The 19,181-nt window shown below is 37.9% G+C and overlaps 1 protein-coding gene across 1 annotated transcript; it reads right to left on the bottom strand.

The window, feature by feature from the left end:
* Nucleotides 1–344: 344 nt before the first annotated feature.
* CTHRC1 (collagen triple helix repeat containing 1) lies at nt 345–16,665 on the bottom strand. Its single transcript, XM_079108614.1, has 4 exons — nt 16,301–16,665; nt 11,960–12,181; nt 9,844–10,060; nt 345–3,774 (listed from the first exon to the last, which is right to left on the bottom strand). Exons 1-4 carry the CDS (start codon nt 16,451–16,453, stop codon nt 3,632–3,634), a joined length of 735 nt encoding a protein of 244 aa, XP_078964740.1. The 5' UTR covers nt 16,454–16,665; the 3' UTR covers nt 345–3,631.
* Between the last annotated feature and the right edge of the window lie 2,516 nt (nt 16,666–19,181).

The raw sequence follows: 19,181 nt of genomic DNA, 5'->3' as shown, positions 1-19,181 counted from the left end.
TTCCATACTAAAAATTTCCAAATATCCATCCTCATCCCTAAACTTTCCTCTGAGCTCCAGACTCATTTCCAATTGCCTGTTGAGCATCTGTGATAGTTTCCTGTTAATGCAAATTCAGCATCTTCAAAGCATCTTCAAACAAAATCTGACCTCTGTATTTTTTTCTTCCAGTATCCTAAGACTGAACGCTCAAAAGTGATATTTGGTTCTCCCGTGGTCCATTTTCCCGTATCATTTCCTTTTGAGCCTCTTTTGGACATCTCTCAAATACGTTCTCTCTTTCATCCTAGGGTCATCAATCTCTGTAAAGCCATGCCATTCCAGTCACTCCCTCTGCCCCCCCCCCCCCCGTGGATAATGTATATGCTATAAGCTTGCCATTTTCTTCACTTTAAAGTCTACGCATTTAGTGCATTCATAACATTATGTAACCATTACCACTACGTAGTTCTAGAACATTTTCATCACCTCTAAAAGGAAATCCTGTACTTAGTGAACAGTTGCTCCCCATTCTTCCTTCCTTAGCGTCCAAGCACCAATCTGCTGTAACATGGTTTCCTCTGTTTAGTTTGTTTTTAGATTCATCCATGTTGTTTGTCTCAGCAATCCATTCCTTTTTATGGCTGAATAATATTTCATTGTATTCATACAATGAAAACATTTTTATTTTTTTAATTTGATGAACATTTGGGTTGTTTGAACCTTTTGGCTATTGTGAATGATGCTGCTATGAAGATTCATGTTCAAGTTTTTGTTTGTAAACCTGTTTTTAGTTCTTTTGATTATATATCTAAGAATAGAAATTACTGGGTTATATGGTAATTCTACATTTAACATTGAGGAACCACCAAACTGTTTCTCATTTGTACCATTTTATATTCCCACTAGCAATGTATCAAGAGTTCTGGTTTCTCACACCCTTATCAACATTTATTTTCCAGTTTTTTATTATAGCCATCCTAGTGGGTTTAAAGTGGTTATCTCATTATGATTTTAATTTGCAGTCTCATAATGGCTAATGATGTTTAGTGTCTTTTTCATGTGTTTGTATCTTTAGAGTAATACCTACTCATTTCTTTCTTTTGCCCATTTTTTGTTTGTGGGTTTGACGTTTTGTTGTCTATAGCCTCTTAATCTAGCCTTCCTTCAGTTTTTGGACCTCTAATTTTCATTTTTTTCACTCAGCTGTGTTTTTGTTTGTTTGGTACTAGGGATTGAACCCAATGGTGCTTTATAGCTGAGCTACATCTGGGTGCTTTTTATTTACTTACTTATTTTTATTTTGTGGCAAGGGCTTGCTAAGATGCTGAAGCTGGCCTTGAAATTGCAATCCTCCTGCCTTAAGCCTCCCCAGGTTGCTGGAATTATAGGTGTGCACTACTGTGCCTAACTATGTTTTTCTGTCCAAACTGTCAATAGCTTTCTACTGTTCTACAGACAAATCAGGTATTGACTTCCACAGTATTTTCTCAACCTCCTTTACCAAATTTATCTCTTATTTTTCCTACGCACATGCCTTAAGCTCAACCCACTGTTCTGTAAACACGATTTCCTATCCTAGAATCTTACAATGTTCTTTATCTCCACCCAAAATGTTTTTAACCCCTGCCCTTTGTCAAATTTTTTTGGTTAATATCTACCTATCTTTAATATTATTTTATCCAGACTCTCTTACTTCCCCTTTCCAGATTATTTTTAAGTATATTTCAGACATTATCACTTTTTCTTCAGCAAACATTATTTTAAAATAACTATAATGCCATTACTGTATCTCAATAACAATTTTTAATACCATTAAATACCTAGTTAATGTTCAAATGTCAGTTATCTCAAGGAAACCTTCATTTTTGTTTTGTGTTTATGGTTTGCTTTAATCTGTCCAAATAAGCCCAAGCATTTTAATTGGTTGTTGTAATCTTACGTCTCTTAATACGTGTTTTTTAAAAATTTTCTTGCAATTTATTTGTTGAAAAAGCCAAGTTGTGTTTCAAGTTTCCTACAGTCTGAATTTTGCTGATTATACCTCTGGTGTCAATGAACATGTTCTTTTATCTCCTGTATTTCCTACAACTAATGATTAGATATGGAGGTAAAAGCAGATCTGGGTTTGATTGTTTCTTGGAAAGAGTACTTCCTGGGTGGTGCCATGTAATTTTATTAGAAGGCACTTAACTATTTTAGGAATGTTATCAGTCATTGATGAACTTCGTTAGATCCCTTCATTCCTAAAGAATTGGAAAAAGGTACTGTTATCACTCTTCACTTATTAGTTAATAGCAATGTATGATATTACTATAAGATACATAATACTGTGTGTATGTGTATATGTATTTCTATAAAGAGAAATTCCCTTTCATCAACAATTTGGTTATAGTTCATAAAATGGTGACAGAATAAATGTTTAGTTCTATTTACCAATTTTCAAAGTAACAAGTTGTTTGCTGGTATCCTATTAAGTTGACCAGTGAAATTTATTTTAATATAAACATATGCACTGAAACATGTTTAATAAGTTTCAAGCCATTGCAATTATTATTTTTATTCATGCTCAAATCATGTCACCTTTGCCAGTGGAACCAGTTCAAGCTGGCTCTTTAAAAGCTTTTTAGGTTGTCTTTCATAGTTGCCTTATTTTCAAGTATAACAAAGTGTTCCAGACCCAGATTTATATATTTCCTGCCCCCAAATCACCCATTTTTCAAAGATCCTTTTAGTAGCAAATGGTATGTTGGGATCCCAATCTGATGTCACTAGACTGATCGTTATTCCAAGGCCTTCTGAGTACAAGACTAAAAAATTATGTCCTTACTGTTTTCTAGCTTTGCTTAGTATTTTATTAGTTCATGCTAATAATTCCAGTTCAAGAGTTCATCAGTCTAACACCTATCGAGCCTCCATGAATTCTTTCTGATCTTTCTTGTTTTGACCTACACTACCCCTTCAACACTTTTCTTTTTGTATATGTCTGATCCTTTCTACCAAAGGGTAAGCAACTTGAGGTCAGAGTTCATGTCTTTTTACTGTTTGTTAAATAAACAAATTCTTAAAGTTCGGTTGTAATTTCCTAACAGACATCCTTTTCTCTTTGTATCCCTCAAGAATGGCACCATACATACATGTACTGAAATTCATAAAGTGTTAAATGAATAAATACAAAATTAGATTTATACTTAACTCTTCAGATATAAAGTACTAGAAAGTTCAATTTTAATGGCAACTAGTTTAAAGAAATTTGTTTGAAGTGTTTTATTTAACAGATATAAAACAATTTTAAACATTTACAACTTGTACAAAACTTGTAACTTTTGTGTTTTTTTAAAAAGGCTATGCTAACAGAATAGGAAAAACTAAAGACCACAATGAAATTCCAAACTAAAGGTTCAGAGAATGTGAGTAGGAAGAAAGTATTCTAATCAACCCCAAAAATCCTGAAACCATTTTGATTGAAACAAAATGGATAATACTAGGTTTTAAAACAGTGTGAAATCACACTTTGGTCTGTAAACATTTTTAGCTTTGTTTTCACTCAAATATGAAAACATTTTTAAATGTTTTTTAAATATCATTTAAATGAACCAAAGGTATGATTAAAAAAAAAAAAAAGGAGGTAGGGAATGAAAAATTAAAGGATTTATTTGGGTAGTTCTTCAATAATGATGCGAGACACTGAATTCCATCCAGTAGAAGCATCTCCTTTCGGGTAATCTGAACAAGTACCAACCCAGATAGCAACGTCCACTAAGCCAGCACCAATTCCTTCGCAGAGTCCTTCCACTGCAAAACAGATGACAGTTAACATCTTCAGAAATGAGAGCAAAACATTCACTTTGTGTTTACTTTAGAAAGCTAGATTATACTCCTGTTTAATATAAAGCTAATTACAAATTCTTATATCTGAATAAGGGTTTCATAATAAAGTTGTGTATTTTTATTTTCTTGGTACATAAATACTTTAAAGAGATATATGCTTAGCTGTTTTGTGATACAAGCATAATAGGTACTTTTCTTACAGGTTTCAATCATAAAACCAGAATTTATTTACTGACAGAGATAGCCTAAAACCAAAAAGTAATTTATTTACTAAACAAAGGAAGTCTATACTTTTAAAAGTCAAGTCTTCCCAACTTTGGAAGAGGTCTGAACCAAAATATACAAGTCTTTTTAAAAAACTTAAGAAACCCCTTCCCAACACTTACCTGTACAGTACTTGCTACTCAAGTATAAGAAAAGACTTTTATATTAAAAGAAATTCTAGCATAATCATTATACCAGCCCTTCAATCTGGGAATCCCATTTTATACAGACTTTCCTTATAATTTCTTGTAAGTATTAATACCAATATTCCTCAAATTATTCCATGAAATAGAAGAAGAGGGAACCCTTCCAAACTCATTCTATGATGCTAGTATCACCCTGATACCGAAACCTGACAAAGATATATCAAGGAAAGAAAACTTTAGACCAATATCCCTGATAAACATAGATGAAAATTTCTCAATAAAATTCTGGTAAATCGCATACAAAAACATATTTAAAAGATAGTGCACCATGGTCAAGTGGGGTTCATCCCAGGGATGCAAGGTTGGTTGAACATATGGAAATCAACATACATAATTCATCACATCAATAAACTGAAAGACAAGAACCATATGATCATCTCAGTAGATGCAGAAAGAGCATTTGACAAAATACAGCTCCTCTTCATGTTCAAAACACTAGAAAAATTAGGAATAGTAGGAACATACCTTAACGTTATAAAAGCTATGTATGCTAAACCCAAGGCCAACATCATTCTAGATATAGAAAAAGCATTCCCTCTAAGAACTGGAACAAAACAGGGCTGCCCTCTTTCACCACTTTTATTCAACAGTCCTGGAAACTCTAGCCAGAGTAATTAGTAGAAATAAATTAAAGGAATACAAATAGGAAAAGAAGAACTCAACTATCACTATTGCTGATGACATGATTCTATATTTAGAAGATCCAAAAATTCCACCAGAAAACTTCTAGAACTAATAAATGAATTCAGCAAAGAAGCAGGATATAAAATTAACACCCATAAATCAAATGTATTCCTATAGTTCAGTGATGAATCCACTGAAAGAGAAATTAGGAAAACTATCCCATTCACAGTAGCCTCAAAAAATATATTTGGGAATCTAACAAAAAATAAAATACTTGGGAATCAATCTAACAAAAGAGGTAAAAGACCTCTTCAATTAAAACTACAGAACACTAAAGAAAAGAATTGAAGAAGACCTTAGAAGATGGAAAGATCTCCCATGCTCCTGGACAGGCAGAATTAACATTGTCAAAATGGCCATACTACCAAAAGCACTACACAGATTTAATGCAATTTGTATTAAAATCCCAGTGACATTCTTCATAGAAATAGAAAAAGCAATCATGAAATTCATTTAGAAAAATAAGAGACCCAGATTAGCCAAAGCAATCCTTAGCAAGAAAAGTGAAGTAGGAGGTATCACAATATCAGACCTTAAAGTATACTACAGAGACAAAGTAACAAAAATGGCATGGTATTAGCACCAAAACAGACATGTAGACCAGTGGTACAGATTAGAAGACACAGACAAACACACATAAATACTGTTATCTCATACTAGACAAAGGTGCCAAAAACATACATTGGAGAAAAGATAGCCTCTTCAACAAATGGTGCTGGGAAAACTAGAAATCTATATGTAGCGAAATGAAATGAAATTCCTATCTCTCACTCTGCACAAAAATCAACTCAAACCGAATCAAGAACTTAGGCACTAGAACAGAGACCCTGTGGCTAACAGAAGAAAAAGTAGGCTCAAATCTCCACCATGTTGGCTTAGGAACTGACTTCTTTAACAAGACACCTAAAGCACAAGAAGTAAAATCAAGAATCAATAAATGTGATGGAATCAAGCTAACACGCTTCTTCATAGCAAAGGAAACAATAACGAAGAGAGAACCGACAGAATGGGAGAAAATCTTTACCATATGTACCTCAAAGCATTAATCTCCAGGACATAAAAAGAACTCAAAAAATTTAACATCAAGAAAAAAAAAACCCAATCAATAAATGGGCTAAGGATCTGACATACAAATGGTCAACAAATATATGAAAAAATGTTTATCTCTAGCAATTAGAGAAATGCAAATTAAAACTTCATTGAGATTTCATCTCACTCTAGTCAGAATGGCAATTATCAAGAATAGAAGCAACTGGGCTGGGGATATAGCTCAGTTGGTAGAGTGCTTGCCTTGCAAGCACAGGCCCCGGGTTCAATTCCCAGCACTGAAAAAAAAAAAAAAAAAGAAAAGAAGAAGAAGAATACAAGCAACGGTAAGTGTTGTTGAGGATGTGTGGGAAAATGTACACCCATACATTGTTGGTGGAACTGCAAGTTGGTGCAACCACTATGGAAAGCAGTATGGGTATTCCTAAGAAAACTTGGAATGGAACCACCATTTGACCCAGCTATCCCACTCCTCCTTTCATACCCAAAGGACTTAAAAGCAGCCTACTACAATGATGTAGCCACATCAATGTTTATAGCAGCTCAATTCACAATAGCTAAACTGTGGAACCAACCTAGGTGTTCTTCAAAAGATGAATAGACAAATAAATAAATGTGGCATATATACATGATGGAATATTACTCAGCCTTAAAGAAGAATGAAATGATGGCATTTGTTGGTAAATGGATGGAGTTGGAGAATATCATGCTAAGTGAAATAAACCAATCCCAAGAAACAAAAGTCGAATGTTTTCTCTGATATGGGGATGCTAATTCACAATAAGGGTGGGGATGGGCTGGGGAAGAATAGAGTTAGTTTGGATTAGACAGGAATGAAGGGAGGGGAGGGGTAGCAGGTAGGAAAGACAATGGAATGAATCAGACATTATTGCTCTATGTGCACATATGATTACATGACGTGTAATTCTACATCATGTACAACCAGAAAAATGAGAAGTTATACTCCATTTATGTATGATATGTCAAAATGCATTTTACTGTCATGTATAACTAATTAGAACAAATTTAAAAGAATAAACAAAAAAAAATAATTACTTTAAAACAAAACAAAAAACCCCATTCCCTTTCTGATCTCATGCTTTATAATGTAAGCACCTTTTTGCATGTCCTCTGGACTTTTTCACAACTAGCATTCTATCTTAGGGTCTTCACCTATATCTAAAAGGAAAACAAAATTCCAGCAGTGGTCATTATAACAGGCAAAGATATGTCTTTTTTTTTTGGTGCTGGGGATCGAACCCAGGGCCTTGTGCTTGCAAGGCAAAGCACTCTACCGACTGAGCTATCTCCCCAACCCAAAGATATGTCTTTGTGAAAGGGGAAGAAGAACTGTAGGTTGGCAGATTCTTTAGTAAGACAATGAATCCTGCATAAAAGTAGTGTAGTAACTGGTTAGGTTTTCTATTCGAGGTTAGTGCTTTCATATGACTGGTTAGTACATTCCAGCAGCCTCGGGGATGTAGGTCCGAAGCAATCTGCTTCCATCAGTTGCTACATCAGCACATCTAGGGCAGTCCGTCAGAATCCAGGTAACCCACTCTGGTTCAGGCCTTTTCTAAAGTTGGGAGAACTAAGCACCATGCAATCTGGTGTTCTCAGAACTGCACCAGGTGAAAATGCCCAGCAATACTCCTGTTTTTCCAAGACCTTGACATCCACGGCCCAGAAAGTTGTTTACTTCCTCCCACAGCCTCAGGAAGCCAGACAAGCTTGGGTCTAGCATCAGCCTCACATGGGGAAAGTCAAATGGTCATTTCATCATCTTTAGCAAACCAAACATTGTTTGTTGAATGAGTAAACTTAAAATTTTTGCTGTGAAAATTAATGTAGCATAGATAGTTAAGCTCCTAAAATATGTAGGATTGGGCGATCTTGATCTATTTTGACTCTGGTAACAGATGACAATCAAAGGTTGGTCAAACTCCCACGGGCATATCCAAGGCTTTAAGTCTTCCTCTGATGTGCTGTCTTTAAGTGCACCTGCTTCCCTTTCCCTCAAGAAAGAATTTCAGTATGCAAGGGAAAGTGATTTTATTATAGAGATAACTTTTAATTCACATTGTTACAAACTCTTATTAACAGCAAATTACTTGGACATGCCACCAAATTGATCATAATTGTTTCCACATAACGTTTGAGAAATGCTTTGTTAAATAATTTATATGATCAAAGATCCTAGGCCTTAGACTTTCTAGCAAGGCATTAATTCATACCTTGAAGATATATCATAGAAAGTCAGTTGCTTATATCAACAACTGTCTAAACATATCACTTCCAAATGGAATTTTATATTTTGTATCTAATTTTTTTCTTGTTTCAGAGGCTGCCTCTCAGATAGGAAGCACTTCTTTCTATCCATCACATGTTTTAAGTAAGGACTTAATGAAGAAGCCTTTTAGTCTAATCAAAAAGAGGGCTAGGAGACTGGTTTCCGCTTTTCTCAAAATAATTCTACTATCATGGGTAAGATGCTCAATTTCCCTAGGCCTTCTTGATATGCAAAGAGAGGGGGTCAAAATATCTTTATGTCCTGAGAAAAAGTGGAAGCAATGCCTCTGATGTCTTATGGATAAGTATCTGACTTCAATCTCTAAAGAATACTGAAATACTAGGACTGGGGATACAGCTCAGTTGGTAGAGTGCTTGCCTCATAAGCACAAGGCCCTGGGTTCAATCCTCAGCACTGCCAAAAAAAAAAAAAAAAAAAAAAAACCTGAAATACTAATTCTTCTGGTTAACAGTGGGGGATCTCTTTTCCCTTAGCCATTTTTAAGCAGATGAGTAAGAAATCAGGGACATGAAGCCAACATTATGTGTCATTTTCTGATTCTCCCAGCCATGTGCTGTCATGGTTACCACCTCCACAGTAAACCTCAAAACCCAAATGGCCAATGGTGCTATCTCTGGGTGATGAGGTTAATAGTTGTTTTTTCTTTTTTAACCCTTCTGTATTTTGGTATTTTCTAAACATTCCCTACATAAACCTTAAAATAAAACAAACTGTTTCCCCCCAACAGCCTAAGTGACCACTGGTTTAATGAATGTCTTTTCTGTCATACTAGGTAGAAACAGAATGCAGAAACAATGTAGAAATACTCTCTTGCACAAATTCAGCAGACAGTATCCACCCCTTTAAAGAGCAGGCAGAGAAATGAGTCTGTCTCCTATATCAATCTAAGCTAGTTGTTTTCTTTTCTTTTCTTTTTTTTGCGGGGGGGGGGGGGGGGGGGGGTGCTGGGGATGGAACCCAGGGCCTTGTGCTTACAAGGCAAGCACTCTACCGACTGAGCTATCTCCCCAGCCCCTAGTTGTTTTCAACCTTGACTTAATATTAGAATAACTGGACACTATTTGGAAGTTCTATTCCCTAGGTGGCTGCATCTACACCCATGAGATCACACTTCCATGCATAGGATTTTTCCAAGTTACCCAGGTAAGCCCAGTATGTAACTTAAGTTTGAGAATCAAAACCAATGCTCTATGAAACAACTAGCTATTCTGCCATCGCAGCTAACTCGTCATTGATTCTTCAACCCTAGGGCACATAAGAATCACTAGGGAATCTTTTGAAAAATACTGGTGCTGGGGTCTTACCCTAGAGATTATGAGTCAGTTGGTCAGAGATGAGACCCATGCATCCATACATTTTTTAAAAAAAATCCATGTGTAATTTTGAAGTGCACCCCAGGATGGAGAATCATAAACCGCAAATTTACTAGATATCCCTTTATAGCAGGTTAGTGACTTAACAGGATAGTGAAACTCAGTTAAAACCATGACAGATCTGAGGTGATGTCACTATTTTACATACCAGAAGAAGTACGGTGAATATTAATTGTTGAATTCAGTTCAGGGCTTCCTTGGTCCAAATAAATGATGGCTTCAATGGGAAGAGGTCCTGAACATTCAGCTCCATTGAATGTGAAGTACCAACGCTGACAGCATGCGTTCCTGCACTTCAGTCGAAGCGAGCCACTGAACAAAACTCGCAGAGCACTGTTGGAACGCATCTTTGTAAATGTACACTCCTGCCACAAGCAGAAAAATAGAATTTGATTAACACTGTCCCTGTTCATTAAAAGAGACTTTGAAATTACACTGTGAATTTTACTTAACTAACCTTCTCTCCAACATATTTAAAAAGCTTAACTTTTACAAAGGGAGATTCCTTTTGAGATAGACTTTGATATAAGAACTCTAAGAAAATCAAACAATGGCTTTCATAGAATTCACTCCATTAAATGTATTTTTCAGATTTACCAAAAACAGCTCGTCTTCAGTATTTTCAACCAACCATTTTATGTACTTTCCTTTTTCTATTCAAAAAAACACTAAGCACCAACTACGTGCTAGCTGGTATGGATATAGCAGTTAACAAAATAGAATCCCTGCCTTCAGGGAACTTGCATTCTAGGCTAGTGCTGTCCATACATCTCTGTCTTAATCTCTCATTTTGAGCAACAGCAAGCAGCATGAGGGGGGAAAGCATTAAACTTTACCTCTATGACACAATAATAAGTTCGAGATTTATTTTTTTCCCTCTAATTGGTCTTTGCAAAATTAGTGTTTTGGCTTATGGTCCTATCATCTGTTACTTGAAGAAATCAAGTAGTTTTTAAAAGATCCCGAAATCATTCTGACTACTACCAAAAGCACTCAAAAACATATTAGTAATACAGCATCCATTGGGATAGCTATTAGAAAAAACTCAACAACTTGTGATGAGCAACTCTAAATCAGTGAGCATTTTATCAACATCAGATGTTTACATAATGAGGTGACATTTGAAAAAAATACTTTCTAAGAAAGAATTACATATGAACAGAGAAAAGCTCATAGTCGCCAACACTATGGCAGTTAGATGGAACTTCTATCATAGAAAATGAAGTCAGTCTCAAACTCTTTTTATAGAATACAGTAGAAAGTCTGAGATGAGGAACAGGGATAATGTGTAGATTGCTGGTTAAGAACTCTAATAATTAATAAAGATAAAATCTCTTCTTTTTGGTAGTGGTAGTAGTAGTTAAAATCAGGAAGTATTGTGGTCAACAAAAGATGATGATTTATAAAACAGTACCAATTTCAACTCTGTTCCATCCCAATTACTTTTGAAGCAAACCTAATCAAAGTGACTGAATCATGCAGGGTATGATGGCGCATGTCTATAATCTCAGTGACTTGGGAGGCTGAGGTAGGAGGATCACAAGTTCAAGGCCAGCCTCAGCAATTTATAGAGACCCTGCCTCAAATAAAAAATCTTGAAAAGGGCTGAGGATGTAGCTCAGTAGTAAAGCATCCCTGAGTTCAAGCCCTAGTAAAAAAGACAACTGAATGTGATCAAAATGCATTGTCAGACATCAGACATGCTATTTTGAGTAATCCCCCTATGCACACATAAAACATTGCAAAATAATTTTAAATGGTTGTAATAAACTCCATTTGATCCATTTCACTTCTCTTTAGCAATTTTAAGCTGAGCATACTACCTGGAATAAGGACAAATACCAATGGACTTTCCATTTGCAGACAATTCTTATCATGTGGTAATTCTTGGAAACTTCTTCTGTTTTTAGGTCTGAGGCCACAGCAGAATATCTTCGACTGATTTAAATATAAAATCACTTTATGACAAGACTAGAAATTTGCTTACTATCCAAACCTATGTTCTCCTTTTTTTGCTTGCATTAAAAAAAAAATAAGAGTGACATTTTAAATATTATGGTGATTTGTCTTAAAAATACTTTTATGAAATTAACTGAAATGTTATCAAGTTTCTCATTAAGTTAAAAATTACATGTTACCTACTCCTTATCTTTTAAAAAAAAAGTCTTTTGGTTTAAAAAAAATAAAATCTACTAGAAAATTAACTCTCAAATATAAAACCCTTAAGTTTGCTTCATCTTGAAAGTAATTCAGACTTTACTTACAGCAATTTTCCCAAGATCTATGCCATAATTCAGGGAACTCCATGAACACTGCTTGTAGTTAGGGGTCCAGGACTCCTCAAAGGTTTCCCTCAGGCATTCCCCCTTTTCTCCTTTGAATCCATCTCGACCTGGGATCCCAGGGGTACCTGGAATGCCATTAGCCCCAGGACTCCCATCTCGACCAGGCACCCCTGCTGGTCCTTGTAAACACATTCCATTGTACTACAGCAGGAAAGGAAAGGGGAAAATAAAATAACTCTCATCACTTAAGATTCAAAGACTCAATATGATTAAACTGCATTTATTTGAATCCCTTCAAACCACTTGTCCATGTTCTAGGTGAGTTATTATAGATAACTCTTTTTAAAGTTATTTCTAAAATATTGCAATTTCCTTCATATTTTTATTGCACAAACTTCATACACACATATGCACACATGTGTGCAAATCAAAAAGGAGGCAAAATTTTTTTCATTTGCCTGTTTCTTTCCACTGCTCATTAAAGCACACAGTATTTTCAATAGCTGTATTCCCAGATAGATATAATATCATATTCTTTTATCTTCTAACCTTATAGAGGTTATAAAAGGACTTGGACTTCATAATCATACTCTTACAGTTTCATGCAAACAGTGTACCATCTTTGGATATTTAGTGTATTTCTAGTTTTTCCTGTCATTAATATTATAATCAAAATCTTCACCCATATAGCTTTTTCTTATGAATTATTTCCCTATAATGAATTGCTAGGGACAGAATTGTAAAATAAAATCTTAGCAGTCAATAATTACCTTGTACTGGTAAACTCTATGTTGGATACACATGTCCTCCAACTTGCTGAAGGGTCCGTGCTGGGACCCTTCACTTACCCTTCTGGCCTGAACCCTCTGAACCATTTTTATATGTAGGAAGCAGTACCAGGGTAACACTTCTGGTCTCCAACCCACCCTGCCTCCCCAAAGAGAAGTAAGTAACCTAGTTAAATGTATCAAACGGTGTGTAAGGACTAGGATTCTCTATGTTCTGTGGCAGTTGTTTATGTGTATGTGGTGGGGAGTATTTTGTAGAGTTTGAATACATGGATTTTAAAGCCAGTTTCTCTGGATTTTAATCCTGGCTCCACCCCTTATTAGCTATGTGAGATAGGGCCAGTTACTCAACATTTCTGTGCCTGTTTCCTTATCTGTGAAATGGGGATAATAACAAAGATTCCTGTTTTGTAGGGTGTATATAAGATTTAAGTGCATCACATATAAAATGTGCTTAGAACAATGCTTGGAACACATGCCAGCCATTATCATCCTAACCCCCCAAAGACTAGTATGAGGCGGTGACTCAGGGCAGATATATCCACTTCCTTGACCAGACTCTACCTTGACCACTTCTAGATTTGAGGAAAGCGCATTAGCAAACCCACAGCTAGCACATGTGAGCCACAGAGCAAAGGTGATATTTTGAGCTTCATCTTTCCAATTCCTGTGCCTACCCCTGAATTAGTTCACATGGGAACAGGAGTACCACTCATTAGACTTACCAAAACTCAATGCATCCATTTAATGCATAATGCATAATGATAATATTATCATTAAAGATGATAATCTTTATCATTTTCACTATTTGTATAAATTGTACAATACTATAATTCTATATAAATATACTATTCATTGAGAACAAATCCAACATTCCTTACATATTAAGATAATTTCAAAGCTTATCTTTTACCCTTGTAGTCTGGGATTGGGCATGATCAGATTATAAAATCCAAAATAACACTATCTAGGAAGGATCCGACTAAACTGTTTGCTAACCAATTTGCTTCTTACAACACCAACTTGATTTTGTTTTGGTCCATGATATTTTATGATTTAGATATTGCCATTTTCCCTACTATAAGACCAAATAAAGAAAGAAAGAAAAGAAAGAAAAAAGACACTATTATTTATTTACTCTCAGAGAAATAGTAACAAAAGTATTTTAAAATTGCAAAAATATTTGAAGACATGCCAAAATAAAAACTGTTTTAAAGGTTTGGCATATGATAGAATTAATTTTCATTTTAATTTCATTCACTTTCACTGGCATATATATATATATATACATACATATATATACCTATATATACATATACATATGCATATATATCTATATATCCACATAGATTTAAAGTGTGAAGGAAGAAACAATAAAATTTCTTTTGGTATTCTCCCCCCCACCCCCACTGTTATTCTCCTCATGGCAAGATGCTACATAGTTTAAGGATTATTTTTCCATATTATCAATGATTCTCAACTGGGTACAGTTTTGTCCCCCAGGAGACACTTGGCAATGTCTACAGACATTCTGGTTTGCTACAATTTGTGTGGGGAGATTACCAACAGAATCTAGTGGGTAAAGGTCAGAGATGCTTTTAACCATGCTACCTACCGATGCACAGGATGTCCCCACAATGAGGAATTACCTGGCCCAAAATGTCAGTAGTACTATGTTTGCATGTAAAAATTGCATTTCAGAGACCACATAACTTTATTGGATTTGGTTCCACAGGTATTATTTTTGTCTTTATCCACCTTAAACTGCTAGCCCAACACTGTTTAGAATCTCAAAAAATGTATACAGATCAGTTGGTAGTGTTTGCCTCGCAAGCACAAGGTCCTGGGTTCAATCCCCAGCACGGCAAAAAAAAAAAAAAATCTCAAAAAATGTCTGTAGAATGAAAAATGTCAACTAGGAAGCTCAAACTTACCCCACCCCCATTTTCTTTCACTAGCCACCAGGGGGCAGAACTTGGTGGAAACTTGAAAGGAAGGCTTTGAAAGATCCTATACAAAGAAGTTGCTTTACAGAATCTGTTGAAACCTTAATGACTGTGTGGACTTTTTCTATCACCAAAACCAAACCCAAGCCACAGGATGCACCTGAGCCTGGCTGCACAATAAGCTTTTCCAAGTTGGGCTAGAGTTGTGGGAAACCACAGGCACTGTAAATCCTTAGAAGGGGAAAAATTGCTAGCTTTATGGGGAGGAGGGGTATTTTGTGATCATAATTACACATTCATAAAATGCAAACTACACACGAACCACAGTCATTTGGTACAGTTTTAACAATTTAGACATTTAAAATAGAACTGTAGTCCTGAACACATAGTCTGCTTTTGTGGAGCAAAATTACACACCCTATCACCAAAAAGTGCTGGGTGAAACGGCAGGAATTTTTTCCAGCAATGTTGAATCCAGCTTAGAACTGGCTGCCAGGGAGCTTATTAGCTCAGTTTAGAATGGCAGTTTAACAAATTTGAAATTAAAAAAAAAAAAATCAATAAATGGCTCCGGTCTTGTGTCCTGCTGAGCCTGTCAACCATATTTATCTACAAAAGAAGCTGGTCTAAGGGTTGAAGTTTATGATGTGCCAAGGGCCCCCTTTATCTGTAAAAGACTTGCCCTAGCCACAGGACACTGCCTCCCCACCCCCGCTGGGTTTGTTGACTTTTACAGGGAAAGGGCTTTAAGCAAACTGACCTTCCCTCAGATTGACCCCTCAGAAAGCCCCTGGGCTACTTATTTGTGCTTCTGGAAAGGGTCTTCTCCCTTAGCACCACCGTGATGCTCCTTCTTACCTGGTGGCCACAGGCTGAAGAATAGGCTGCCCATCTAATCTAAACAGAGCAAATGAAATGGATCATCGAAGGGTCCATGCTGGGACCCTTCATTTGCCCTTTCGGCCTAAACCCTCTGAACCTTTCCTGGCCCCAGCTGTGGTTGTCCAGCAGAGTAAATTGCAGCCTATACTCCCCAGGAAGATGACCCAATGTGACTCATAATCTTCAAGTTACAAAGAGTTGGACAGATGCTTAGTGGGGGTTGTTATTCTTTCCTTCAGGAAGACGTGGCCAACAGCCCCAACAAAGGACACGTTGCAAGGCCCTGGCCCAGGGAATCAGCCGTCCAGGGTCTTTTCCAGCCCACTTCTACCTACCCAAGGTCCTTATTCTACTCTCATTGACGCCCTAACCTTCTTCACCCCTCCCAAGGGTGGCCTCCCCTGAGACCAGAAATTACTGGGCGACTCCCTGGAGTACACAGCGTTCCACCGACCCACGTCGCACCTCCGCCCCATGATAGCCTCTGGTTTTGGTCTCCCCTCCAGTTCCAAGACTCCACTAAACGCATATCCCAGGTCTTTCCTTGTGCATAGACCCAGACAAAGCGGGACACCCAGGGGAACACAGGATACATAACACACAGCTGTTCAGCACCCTCTCCCCGACAGCTGGACGGACATCCTCGCCGTGCCCACTGCCCCCTCTTGTATCGCTGCAGACCCGGCCGGGTTCCCAAAACTCACCAGGTCCACCACCTCCCTCTGCCGGATCAGCGCCTTCTGCTTCCCCTTGGGGGTCTCAGAGGCGCTAGACGGTGCGGGCAGCTGCAGCAGCAGCAGCAACAGCAGGAGGCCGAGTCCCCGCTGCGGGGAGGTGGCGCGGCCCGGGGGGTGCATGGCGCTGGCGGCTGGACCCTGCCGAGCAGGAGGCAGAGGCGGAGAAGGAGACCGCGGAAGCCAGGACCCGGTCAGCGTCTGGCCCTGCTGTGCTCCGAGGCCGCCGCAGGCTGCATCAATGCGCCTTTCACCGCGCGCCGACCTCCCTTCTTTTTCCTCCCGCCCCCTGGACAGCCGGAGTTTCCATCCCGTAATAGGCCGGTGCCCCCACCCCGAGCCCGCGGGGCGGGCCAGACCCAGACCCGCCCCTCCTGCCGCAGCCGCTCTGCCCGCCGGGACCCTCTCCCGGCTGCGCCGACTGCGCAGAGCAAGCCTGAGAGCGGGGAGGCGTGGCTGTGGTCAGGAGCCACAGGTGAAGCCTGCGAGGAGGCTCAGTCAGGGAAGTTAACCAACATTCAGAGGTAGACGTTCACTTTTGAGTATTCATTCTTGATCTCTGGTTGATGGTGTCCTTTTCGAAACCCCTCTATCGGTTTATCTGTCCTTCCTCCATTCTGGAAGAAAGCCTCCTCAGGGACCAGGCTCTCCACCAGGGAGGATCAAATTGGAGCAGGCGAACCTCTGTACACCATGGGCAGAACAGATCCTGCTCCATCTATGGTCACATGGAGGATGCCCTGAATGGTAATCCTGCCGATGTCAAATAGGACTCAACCGGATTCGCTTTAGAGATCTGCCGGTACCCCAAAGTTAGTGGGAGCCCAACTGATGAGTATTAAAGAGAAGGAGCAGATGTGCAGGGAAGCAGATCAAAGCAGTTCTAGGATGCTCACTCCTGGCCTATCACCTAGCTACAGGTAAACTTCATTCCTGTTTGTCCGAAGAAGCAAAAATCTAAATGTAGAGTTCTAAAGCCACGACTGGCTACATAATTTGCCCTGCCCAGTGAAAAATGAGAATGTAGGGGCCTCTACTAAAAAAAGAGAGATAGAGAGAGAGAAAGAGAAGACCTCAAAACATGCCAACAGAGCAATAAGCCAAGTGTAAGGTCCTTATAAGTGCCATGCTCTGTGTGAATGTCTGAAAAACTGGCCCTGTGTAAAGCTGAAGGAGATCCTGGCTGATGCCCTTTGGCAGCCAAACCACTGTGGTCGCGGCAGCCAAACCACTGTGGTCGCAGCAGCCTGGAGGCTGGAAGGGAGACCAGGGAACCACTGAAAAGTCTTTCTTCCAGACAGTTCTAGTTCCTTCTCCTCCTCCTGCTGCTGCTGTTATCTCCTAGTAATTTCACATGGTCCCTTTCTGTAAATCTGGGGTCCAGATTAGGGGAACGTGCAAAGAACTAACCCTGCACTAACTAACATCCTGGAATTTTTAAACTACATATTCACAGAATTAATCCAATCACACTATAAGATAAGTAAGTTGGTTATCATTATCTAAAAAGAATATATAATCAAGCAAAAGTGCTTTACAGCATACAGAGGGCTTTCACATATCTTGTCTCCCACATTCCAAAATTAGTCCCAAAGTACTATTGCTCTAGGTTTAGCTTAACTTCACTGTCTCTGTGCTTACTTCTATACCTCTGTGCGTTTGCAAAGGCATTTATCCTGACACCTCTGAAGGTTACTATCTTATCCAGATGAGTTTTTTTGTTCTAATCCTTAGGCCTGTTCTACCATTAGAAATTTTAGTTCCAGTTAAAGATTAGGAATTATTTAAAGTTCTGAGTGCTGTTTCTCCAAACTTCCTCAGCCACAGATAAACAAATGAGGCTTTTGCAGATTCTATTTTTCAAGCCTAATTTTAGTAATGTCTTCTAACAACTTCAATGATATTTTTGTATACAATACACTTGAAAAATTTAACATATTAAATTTGTGATATTAATTTGAAATGAATAACTACATTTTTTTCAAGTTTGTAAAGGTTTTAAATGTTTAATATAACCTGGCAACTACATTTATAAGCTTGATTGTTTAAACGTTTTAAATAGTGCTGGGGGCTAGGGATGTACCTAAGTGGTAGAGCACTTGCCTAGCATGCTTGAAGCCCTGAGTTCAATCCCCAGCACCACAAAACCAAAACCAAAAAATTTGGAAGTAATACATTAACTGGATGTAGTGGCATATGCCCATAATCCCAGCGATTCAGGAGGCTGAGGTAGGAGGATCACAAATTTGAGGCTAGCCTGGGCAAGCAAGACCCTATCCCCAAAAATAAACAAATAAATAAAAATGGGGATGTAGCCCAGTGGTAGGGTGATTCTAGATTCAATCCCCAATACCTAAAAAAAAAAAGTGCTGTGTGCTTTAAACGTTTCTTCTTATTAGACCTTAAAGTTGTTTCCAATAGACATTTGGCATTTAAGAAAAATCGGACATATTGGATTTGTTAATGTATTTTAAATTAAGTAAAACAATGTATTTGACTCAGTTTCTAAGTAGAGCTAAATTTTAGTGAAATTAAATCTTTTAAATTTATGTGTCAGTTGAGCCTACGTCTTCTATGTTGAACTTAAAAATTCAAGAAAGTCTTGATTTTCAAATTAAAATACTTAAGTTGTTAAAAATTTAAATAGAAATAGCAGTAAATAGCATTTTCCATGCATATTCAGCACCTGTTCCCAAAACAAAAGACTCTTGAAAGAAATTAGTAAGGTGAGTAAATGGGTTAATATCATTGGGTGTCATTTATCCCACTTCATTCATGTGGTGCAAACCATTGATCTCTTTGGAAAAGTAGAATCAAAGACTTGAAGAGTTGGTATCAATTTAGCAATCAG

Source organism: Sciurus vulgaris (assembly GCF_902686455.1).
Source record: "Sciurus vulgaris genome assembly, chromosome: 1".
In the NCBI taxonomy this organism is placed as follows: domain Eukaryota; kingdom Metazoa; phylum Chordata; class Mammalia; order Rodentia; family Sciuridae; genus Sciurus; species Sciurus vulgaris.
The sequence above is the reverse complement of the archived record's forward strand: the minus strand, read 5'-3'. Positions and strand labels throughout refer to the sequence as shown.